Raw genomic sequence first — 11,003 nt, 5'->3', positions numbered from 1 at the left:
TGTATCGGCATAATGCTGAGTTGAGAATAACAGGATAATGCAAATCGAGAAACATCTGCAGGATAATTTATTTTATCCAAAAAATCTACGGGGTAAATTCTATGGAATGATGACACGAGGGGACGTAGAGATTTTATTAAGAACAAATCCCAAGAGCTGATAGAGTATTAGGATTGTCAAGTGTGCACACTTTGTTAGTGTTATAAGCGACCATGAAATTACTTCATTCGTCTCATAATATAAGACCTTTTTTAATATAATTATAGTGTCAAAAAGTTATGAAACGGAGGGACTATATTTTCTGCCCATGCCTCACATCTCTTAGGCTAATTGTAATGGGGATATCATAGGTAGTATCATGCATGCCAACTAGGCAAATTGGATGAGGTGGCATAGAATTAAATGAAGAAAAAGAGGGCTGAGTATCATATCATGATACCGTATCATATTAAATGTTGTGCTACTATGTGTCATGCATGCTAATAAATGAAGTCGTCTATGATACTAACATATGATACTATGCACTATGGATGTTGTATCATACACTAGTATCATATGCATTATACTAATATATGATACTTCCCATTACGACCAGCCTTACTTAAACAAATATATTCGTGTAGGCAACGGGCAGTCTGTCACAACTCCTGTTGTAATCATTTCGAAAAATGAAAAAAAATCAATTTTTACCTGCAAAAAGGAAAAGAAAAGAAAAACTACCATTGTATTCAGCGATCACACTACACAACGATCAAATTAACAAATCTTATCCCACTACACAATGATCGGTTATATCCTTTGTGTTGAAACTATGTAAATTATGGCGTGAACTACTAGTTTTCAAAATCATGTTAAATTTCGGTGATGTATGTGGGATCTATTCTGTCTTCGTATGTGTCGTCCCGTAACCATGAAGCACTTTTGCGGCTTGTTCGGTTGCGGGATCTGCTAGATATGCTATTAGAATTGTCTAAGTATGCACATTTTATTACTGTTATAGGCGATCAAGAAACTATATTTTTCTGTCCATGCGTCACATCTCTTTCTTAAACAAACACATTCATACAGGCCGCGGGCAGTCTGTCACAACCCCTATTGTAATCATTTAGAAAAAAGGGAAAGGAAACTCTCATTATAAGCGATCAAGAAGCCATATTTTTCTGTCCATGCCTCACATCTCTTGCTTAAACAAACATATTCATGCATGCACCGGGCAGTCTGTCACAACTCACACCGCCCATTGTAATCATTTCGCAAACAAAAAAAGCTCCCATTGTAATCAGTGATCACACTACACAACGATCAAATTAACAAATCTTATTGATTTTCAAAAAAATTAACAAATCTTATTTCACGCATGCAGACAGACTGATCCCCTCCATCGCAAAAATAAAAATAAAAAAATGACAGAATGAGGCCAACTCCCCTGCGCGACCCTATCCTGTCCGGCCCCGTCCGTTTGGGATAAAAGGGACAAAAAAGGCGGCCCAGCGCGTGGGAGCAAACGGACTTTTGCCCGCTTTGTGTCCGCTTTCGACACATCCGCGGCCCAAGTTTACGCCGCTTTTGGGGTGAAACAGACACCACGCGGACACGCAGGTCGTCTGGGCGTGTCCTCCCCTGGCCCGCCCGTCAATGACACAAGACGGGCCTTTTTCTATCCGCCCCCTCCCTCCCTCCGGCCGCACCCCCTCCACTCTTCCCCACTCTTCCCGTCGCTGCCGCCGCCGCCGCCGCTGCCATTGCAGCCGTGCAGTTCGGACGCGAGCTCGCCCAACCCCTTCCCCTCGGCGCCGCCGAGCTACCCAACCACGGCCACCTGGTTTGCGCACCCGCCGACCGGTTTTGGGGCGGATCCGGTCGGTCTTGAGCTCGGCCGGCTGTGGGAGGCCGGGCCACGCCATGGATTGGCCGGGCACCTCGCCGGAAGGCCCTGCCAAGGCCGCAAGGCCACATGCAGGCAGTGGCTCCTCCTCTAGCCGCTCGGATCTGCACCATCGGCGGTCCGTCGACAGATACACGAATGGCGGTCGGCCGGGCTCGGTGCTTGCCCAAAAGCTCGCCGACGCACCGTTGCCACTCATTAAGTGCGACCACTGCCCAAGGATGGTCGTGCGCCGCGTGTCTACAACGCCGGAACATCCCGGATGGGTGTTCATCAAGTGCTTAAACGATGGGGTATGCGCTTTTTTTAGCTTCGGTTTGTGCTCTAGATTTAACTAGTTGTGCTAATTTCAAATTTTGTTGTGTAGAACGGATGCAAGTTTTGGTATTGGGAAGAAGAATACATCGATATATTGATAGAGCGAAATTTAGTACATGTTCGTGCACTTTTAGCTAGCATAGAGGCCGTAAATGAGACAAGTGCACTTGATGCTAGATTAGAGGCTAGACACGAGACTAGGTGTGAGGAGAAAGCAACATCGACTTACGGCTTGAAGAAGAAAGGAGGATGCCAGAACGACCCTCCTCCACAGATCAACAACGAGTGCATCGAGAAGGCCCTAACCCAACTTAAGGGAGCGGTTATGGAAATTGGGTATCTTCTAAAATGTATTCATGTGATTTTTGTTTTCTTTGGCCTTGCTTTACTAGTCAAAATATGATGATGCATTTTCCATGTACCAAAAATGAATGATGAAATAAAGTTAAGGACTTGCAAAGAAATAATACGCAGACAAGATGCGGCCGGGATGTGTCCGCGCGGTGGGCGCACAGCCACCACATTCCAGAACAGGCCCGGACATAACCCCAAATCCTTATCCAAAAGGACAAAAACAAGACAAAATGGACGTTCGTTTGGGGTGGCGCGGGTGGAGTTGGCCTGATCGCCCACCGAACCTTGGATCACGGCATCTTCCTCATCGGGCGGTGGATTTCGCCGGCGCCGCCCTGTTGCTCTCCACGAAGGCCTTCATCTTCAGGAAAACCTTGCCGGCGTCAGCGACAGGGAAGCCGTAGAACCCGTGGAAGCCGTCCGGGTACTCCGCCACCTGAACATTCACCCCCTTCCGTCGCAGCACGTCGGCGTACCGCCGCTGCCAGTCCTGCAGCGGGTCGAACCCGCCGATCACCAGCAGCGTCGGCGGGAACTCCTCGGCCAGCTCGGCGTTGTCGTCGGTCACGTGCGCCGCAGGGTGGTCGCGGGTGGCTCCCACGGGCAGGAACGCCTTCCACGAGAAGTCGGAGCGCTCGAGGTTCACCACCGGCGCCACGCCCTCCAGCCTGAGCTCCGACTCCGTCCGCTCCTCGCCGCCGAAGTAGGGCTGCACGGGGATGATGCCGGCGAGGCGGAGGGACTTGGCGGCGTGCTGGTGCTCGGCGGCCCAGCGGCTGGCGACGTGGTGGACGATGTTGGCCCCCGCGCTCTCCCCGGTGAGAAAGCAGCTGGCGAGGTCGACGGGGACGCCGTCGCCGAGGCCCGGGACGCCTCCGGCGTCGTCGAGGAAGCGGAGCGCGTCGACGCCGTCGTCGTACGCCGCCGGGTAGCGGTGCTCCGGGGCGAGGCGGTAGTTGACGGACACGACCACGGCGCCGACGTCGCTGCAGAGGCGGCGGCACACGCCGTTGAAGGGGCCGATGGCCGGGGAGAAGAGCGCGAAGCCGCCGCCGTGGTAGTAGACGACGACGGGCAGCGGCACCGCCGAGGAGACCGGCGCGAAGACGCGCGCCCAGATGCCGCGGGAGGCGTCGACGGTGAAGTCGTAGGAGCGCACGCCGGAGCCGTCCGGGCGCGGGTTGGCGCGCGCGCTCAGCAGCCGGTCGATCACCGAGTAGAGGCAGCGGTTGACGGTGCCGTCGCTGCGCTCCACGGCGTCGATGGCAGCCGTGAGGCCCGCCAGCTGGAGCCGCACCCCCAGCGGCAGCGGCGGCGGCGTCGGGCGCTCTCCCTGACCCGCGGCGGCTTCCATCAAGTTCAAGCGTGTCTCTTCACGTACGCTCGATCACTCTGTCTCTCCTTCGTTCTCCTCTGCTTCTGAGTGCGTGAGCTCTGCTGCGCGATCGGCATGGTACATATAATGGGGGAGCGCCGACGGCTGATGAGTAGAGTAGGTGAGATGGATCCATCGGGGTGGGGTGGGGTGGCAACGGAGGCCACATGCCAAATCGGAGGAGCACGACGCGTCTACGCTATTGGTGGCGGGATGAAGTTTGAGCAAGGGGCGCAAGCAGCTCGTGGAGCAAAGAATAAGCTGACACGCGTCATGCACGGCTGTGCCGTCGTTGACTGCTATAATCAATCAAACTGATAAAATGGCATGCTTATGGGGTGTGAATGTGACTGACTAAAAGGCTGCGTTTGGTTACTCTTTTTTGACTTCTGATCTATTCCAAGATAGTACAAAAGAATACTAAAAGTAAAATTTACATTCAGATTCATAGAGTCCCTAACGACGACTGCAAGCACTAGAACAAACTGAAGACGTATTGCCGTCATAGCATCTTCTTTGTCGGAGCCTGGCAAACATTGTTGTAGTAAACAGTCGAAAAGACATCGTGCTAAGCCCCCTATAGGACCACCGCGTCAAACAGCAACCGCCGCCGATGAAGAGAATCATAGATCGGAAGGATCCAACCTGCAGACACACAGACGTAGATGAACGAAGACTGGTTCCAGACGGATCCATCAAAGACAAAGGCCGACCAGATCCCACGAGATCCGCCTGATACACACCTTCACACGCCTTCCGATAACGCTTGAAACATCACCGGAACAGGTGCTAGGCGGGAAGAACTGTATTTCATCTTCAAGAAGCCACCATCGCCTCATCTTCTTGAAAATGATACAAACCCTAACAAAACTCAGAAAACACCTAAAAACGACCCCTTCCTGCCGCCGTGGGACTGGGATCCACCGCATCTTCATGGTCCAAGGGTCGTAGTAGACGAGGCAGACCGACGATGGTGCCTACGAGAGGCAGCGAAACCCTAGATGCGAGTTCCCAAGAGGACAGGAATAAACTAGCCTACAAGAATAAGCTCCACTATAACTTCAACTTCTAAGCTCAATGTATTCCCGGTCTGTGTTATGCATCTGGTCAGAGTCTACACCTTGTATCCATACAGGTGAGGCAAAAAAAAAGAAACTCCTAGACTCTCTAGTCAAGATAAAATGGTGCAACACATGCACACCACTTGTCGTCATCAGATAATTTGTGTGGGTATTTTTCCATGGAAGGGTTGGTTGCACTTGTGTTTTTTGTTAGATCTATTTTCAAAATGAAAATATCTTAAACCGAGCGTTTAGATTATAAAATCGTTTTCACCGTTGCATTACTCGCACCGGTATTTTCAGAATTAGATTTCATGTTTACATGTTTTGAATGAACTTTTTGGATGCAACTTGTGCTTTCAAATATAGCAATCTTATGCTTCCCGAAATAACACATGTGTACTCCGTAAGGGCATCTCCAAAGCGAACTCTCAAACCGCCTGTAAGCGTCCGGACCGAGCTGTCCGGACGTAGTTTGCCATCCAACGACGTCCCTTATCGGTCAGTGGACCGGTCCGGACATCAGTTTTCTAGCAAACCAGGAGGTCCAGACATCGCGGTGGGCTTCCATGCCCGTCCCAAACGTCTAGACGAGCTGCCTCGTCAGTGACCGGGCGCAAAAAATGCCACCCAACCGGGCGCCCAGGGCTGGTCTTGAGATTTTTGGGGAGCCAGCGCGAATCGAAAACTAAAGCCCCTAAATAATATAGAAATTAGAACAATGATAATGGATGTGGGATTTATAACAAGCTCATTTTTGCTCGTATAGTTATCGCCGCAACTTGAACTATGATGTTTGACCAGGGTGATCCTCTTGTGAGATCCACAAGTGTTGTCCCATGACGAGTCATAATTCCAGTACTCTGTGCTCGGTACGGTATTTCCTTTGTCCGGATGTATTAGTTCTCTTCGGGGTTTAAGCCTACTTTTGACCTAACATTTTGACTAATGAACTTTGTGTTCTATATCAGAAAATATAGATCACCGGCAAAATTCTTTGAATACTAACCTAATGATTTTTTTGGTATATAACTCATGTATTTGTGAGTAAAATTCCTAATCAACTTTAGGCTCAATATTCGAAGAGGGCTAATACGGTGTCATGTACAGCGGCCGTCGTGTTGTATTTGGATTCTAATTAATATACACAAATATAGAACAATACAAATAGATACTTAGATAATCCCTAAAAGAATATTTTATAGGTTCAATGACGGTACACATGCATCGTGTATGCGAAAGTAAATTAGTTAGTTAGCCATATATGTGAGAAACCGTAATGTATGAAAACGGAGGGAGTACACAGTGTGTTTGGATGCTACCCTAGCTGGCCCTGCCAACTCATAGAAGTGCCAAAAAAAAAACTCATAGAAATGCCAAATATTTAGCCCATAATATTGCTGCCCCCAATTTATCCTGAAGTTGATGAAAAATTAAACTAATGAAGGTAACACGGTCAAGATGAGTCAATTTATTGGCCCTTCATCCAAGCACACGCCCCAAAATAACATGGGACGTGTGTTTTTTTTTTCATAAAACACGCCCCTCGCTGCTCCCGGCTCTAATCCAAACACGCCCTACACCTAATCCAAGCAGGCCATAATCGAGATACTCCCTCCTTTCCGGTTTATAGAGTTTATCTCAAAATTTTAGTTTTTCCATTTTATAAGGCTCAATTTGGTTGTTCTCCATCACATGTTCAGACTTCAAGGTGCATTAAATCATTGCATGTAAGTATTAAAAGAAAACTGACCAATGCATGCATTTATGCATGCATGCATTGCAAGTAATGCATTCATAAACATAATTTTTTGAGGAAAACAAGAACATTAATTGAGTGCTTTTGCAAACTACAAAAAATATTTCACCACTCATCATCTATCTTGATTGGTGAGATTTTTGAATTGAGTCTTATAAACCGAAAAGAAGGGAGTATCTTTCATTGTGTACACAATTTTCTATGGACCAATGTGTACCCAATTCCTAAATTGAATGGACTTGAAGAAATACTCGTATTTCCAAATTTCGACACGTCGAGGGGACTACAAGTTCTTTTCAATCAATTTTTGAATGGCCGTTTTCAATCGATGTCGTTCCCGCGAGAAGGTTCTGGCGCCGACGGCGACGTCCGGTTGCTTTCCACGAACGTCCTCATGCGCTCGATAGCTCTGGCGGTGTCGGGGAGGTCCGGGAAGAGGTAGAACGCGTGGATGCCGTCTGGGAACTCCACGACCTCCACGGTCTTCCCCTTCCGCCGCAGCACGTCGGCGTACCGCCGCTGCCAGTCCTGCAGCGGGTCGAACCCGCCGACCAGCACCATCGCCGGCGGGAACGCCTCGGCCAGCTCGGCGTTCTCGTCGGTCACGTGCGCCGCCGGGTGGTCGCGGCTGGCGCCCTCCGGCAGGAACGCCCTCCACCAGAAGTCCGCCCGCCGGAGGGTCACGATCGGCGCCACGCCGTCCAGCCTCAGCTCCGACTCCGTCCGCTCCTCGCCGCCGAAGTAGGGCTGCACGGAGATGAGGCCGGCGAGGCGCACGGAGCTGGGGGTGGGCGCGGCCGCGGCCCAGCGGTTGGCCGCGTGGTGGATTATGTTGCCGCCGGCGCTCTCCCCGGCGAGGAAGCAGCTGGAGTGGTCCACGCGGACGCCCTCGTCCAACCCCGGGACGCCGTTGGCGTCGATGAAGCGGAGCGTGTCCACGGCGTCGTCGTAGGCGGCCGGGTAGGGGTGCTCGGGGGCGAGGCGGTACTCGACGGAGACGACGACCGCGCCGACGCCGCGGCAGATGCGGCGGCACAGGCGGTCGAAGTAGCACTGGCGCGCGGAGAACATCGCGAAGCCGCCGCCGTGGAAGTAGACGACGACCGGGAGCGGGGCCCGGGGCGCGGCGGGGGAGGAGAAGGAGAAGACGCGGGCCAGGAGGCCGCGCGACGCGTCGACGTCGAAGTCGGCGGAGCGGACGCCGGAGGAGTCCGGGCGGGGGCTCGCGCGCACGCGGAGGATGCGGTCGGCGACGGAGTAGAGGCCGCGGTTGACGGTGCCGTCGCGGCGGTTGATGACGTCGATGAGGGGCGAGAACGCGGTGACCTGCAGCCGCACCGCGCACGGCAGCGCCGGCGGCGAGGCGCGCGGGCGCTCGCGTTCTTGGCTCGTGCTCCCCGCTTCCATCCTCCCCTGGCGGCTCCTGCACTCGGCTCAGTTCGGATAATGTGCATGGGCTGTGGAGTCCGAGGCATGGCCGATCGCTGTCGCGGACTGTTCGATGTACACGTCTGGGCGGGTGGCGTTGCACGCCAACCACGTGACCGGCCACGAGGAAATGTCACGGAATTCGGTTTTTGACGATGTACACGATGATAGTGAAGCACCTCTAGTGACTTTCACCGTCTTCAAGTTTCACGACTCACTCCAGTTCCTGTGCGGATGCGTGTGTGCAACTTCGTGCATTGTGTTAAGGATCCACACACACAAGCTGTAGCCTGCGGAAATCTCGACACAGACCACCCGCAGCAGGCTTAACAGCAGAACCATCGCATTCGCAAATTATATGACCGGACTTGGGGGACGTTTGATCGTTGAATCTTAGAAAGGCGGGAATAGAAAAAACACAAGAATAAGAGGGTCTATCTAGGTCTAAGTCGACTGAGACTTCGTCGGCTGACATCACCTGTAGCAGATTTGGCCCGTTTTATCTCCCTCTGTGTTGGTCTTAATTTCCTTCATGATGGGCTTGGCGTGTGGGCTTTGTTCGTTTGTTTGTCCTTTTTAGAGCAGTGATGACCGTAGGAGGATGGTGTAGAGGCATACACAACACACAAACAAAATTGTCTCAAAAAAGCACACAAACAAAACTTTGTGCGCCACATATCATCACACTATTTTATGTTTCACATTTTTTCAGAAAAAATTGATGTTCAGAGCTAGCTAACTGAACCATGTTTTCTGCTGTTCGTGAAGTTGTTCAGAGCAATTTATGGTTGTTTCAGACCTCTTCCTTGTTTCAACAAGAGTACATAGACACGGTTGACTTTCATAGTTAACCTCCCTGTATTAATTAGATAGTTAACAAACTTCATGTATTAATTAGTTAAAACTTCAGCAAAGAGTACAGAGCCACGGGGACGTAGCTAGTTAACTTTCTATGCTAGCTAGTTAATTTCCTGTATCAACTAGAACTCAGGGGAAAAATGACTATCTGTAGAAAAAGGTTACAAACCAGTGTAGCAACTTCTTCAAAAGAGCAAATCATGACACGGTTTCTACATGATATCGTCTCTCTTCTAACTCTGGATCTTCAAGACACTGATCTCTGCCTTCTGTATTTCTATTGTCTCTGTCGTTTTCAGGGCCCTTCCTTCAGCATCCATATTTGTGCCCGTGTGTTGCTGTATTCACAAATGTATATAAGACATTAGTGTGTAAGCAATGGGACTGGACAACATAAGAAAGGCAGAAAACTAAGGCTAGGAACTGGGCGAACATTATAAGCCACTTTCATTGTCAAGTTTAAACGTGATGACCAAAGGTACTTTGAAAATTTTGGCAAATCAGACAGTTTTAGTTCCTTTCATCAACGGTTTTAGCCGCAAAATAAAAATAAAAAATAGAACCACGAGCATATATCACATGAATAATACGGGTAATATGCCACATTTTGGTTGTCAAAAAACTTTTTATTAGGTTACACAGGACAAACAAACCTCACCAGCTACTCTATATTGTTCACAAAAGAGCACAAACTTGTCAAGGTCGCTTCAACAAATGGAATCTTCCTGCAGAACATCCAGGCTAACACACACACACACACACACACATGGGCACCTACTGCCATATAACAGTCCAGGATTTGGGAGTCAGTTTTTAGTGGCGATTTGCTATCCATTATCTTAGGCGGGGAAATGCCAAGCCTAAAAATCCAGACTACCGAAACAGGGGCATTGTTGGTGTCATTATTACAAAACTTTACCTGGAACAGCCACAACCATACCAGCTGAAAAAATGCTGGATTACAAGGTAACTGATACAAACATTTGAACTAGAATGTGCAACTAAAAAGCAAAATCTTGGAAACTTCACAAAATGTCTGACAACAATATCATTAGAAATGAACTTCAGCACAAAAAAAGATCACGGTTCCTCATATTCCCGAGAGTATGTTCTGATCCAATGTATTTAGCTAGCATGTTCTCAACTCTACTTCAGGAATATACAAAACTTTAGTGTTTTCTTGTGTTAAAAAATAGGACAAAAAGAACAGCAAAATCATATAGCGCGCCCACACACACACACACACACACACACACACACACATGAACCTACTCTAAAACAAAATCATCATTGAGCCGTTCAAATCCTAATTCATGCCTAATCTATGCCTACATGGATTTCAGCAGCCGCAATTCAATTCAAATTCGAACATGGTCATGCAATATGGTTGTGAGAAAAATAAATTCCAAAGTGGAAGTCCATCAAACATTACTGACCTGTACAAAAGCTTACAATCAAACTTCCTTCCCTCCTTCATCTCTCCCCTCCCGCTCCCGCTCCCCCTCTCTCCCTCTCCGTGAATTTGAAGAGTATTGTGGGGTGACCTCTAGAAGATGTTGAGCCTGGGGCCACATTCCATAGACTTCAGAAAAAGAAAAAAAAATACAAAACAATTGATTTTACTTCTAATTTCTTAGATAAACAAGCTTAACTTTGTATCTGATTTGATGTGCATGGAAAAATAAGTTTGTACTTTTTATTTGATTTAAAATATAACAAAAGCAAAAGAATCATGTTGAAATCTTCCCCTCCGCCCCCTCTCTTGCCGCCCTTCGACAAAAAAACATATAGTTGCGTGTCCCATGGGGACATGCATTTGCAGTCGAGGACAAACACTAGCAATTTGCAGTGGAGCGCGACACTAGTAGTTTCAAGCCGTCAAACATGTGGCTGTGGCCGGGGGCGACACTTGCAGTTACAAGCCTAGTGTCGGGCATGGAACTGCCCATCACCCTCCCCCGCCCC

The 11,003-nt window shown here is 49.3% G+C and overlaps 2 protein-coding genes across 2 annotated transcripts; both read right to left on the bottom strand.

Annotated features, from left to right (window-relative positions):
- Window positions 1-2,620: 2,620 nt before the first annotated feature.
- Window positions 2,621-4,094, bottom strand: LOC125541128 (probable carboxylesterase 18). Its single transcript, XM_048704605.1, has one exon. The coding sequence runs from the start codon at window positions 3,909-3,911 to the stop codon at window positions 2,862-2,864; it is 1,050 nt and encodes a 349-aa protein (XP_048560562.1). The 5' UTR covers window positions 3,912-4,094; the 3' UTR covers window positions 2,621-2,861.
- Window positions 4,095-6,909: 2,815 nt separating this feature from the next.
- LOC125536006 (probable carboxylesterase 18) lies at window positions 6,910-8,607 on the bottom strand. Its single transcript, XM_048699087.1, has one exon. It carries the CDS (start codon window positions 8,157-8,159, stop codon window positions 7,074-7,076), a length of 1,086 nt encoding a protein of 361 aa, XP_048555044.1. The 5' UTR covers window positions 8,160-8,607; the 3' UTR covers window positions 6,910-7,073.
- Window positions 8,608-11,003: the final 2,396 nt, after the last annotated feature.

Source organism: Triticum urartu, chromosome 2, assembly GCF_003073215.2.
Source record: "Triticum urartu cultivar G1812 chromosome 2, Tu2.1, whole genome shotgun sequence".
Classification (NCBI taxonomy): domain Eukaryota; kingdom Viridiplantae; phylum Streptophyta; class Magnoliopsida; order Poales; family Poaceae; genus Triticum; species Triticum urartu.
This window is presented reverse-complemented; position numbering and strand designations above follow the sequence as displayed.

What these genes read in the sequence shown, in the direction of transcription:
- LOC125541128 (XM_048704605.1), bottom strand. Translation starts at nt 3,911, where the DNA reads ATGGAAGCCGCCGCGGGTCAGGGAGAGCGCCCGACGCCGCCGCCGCTG.
- LOC125536006 (XM_048699087.1), bottom strand. Translation starts at nt 8,159, where the DNA reads ATGGAAGCGGGGAGCACGAGCCAAGAACGCGAGCGCCCGCGCGCCTCG.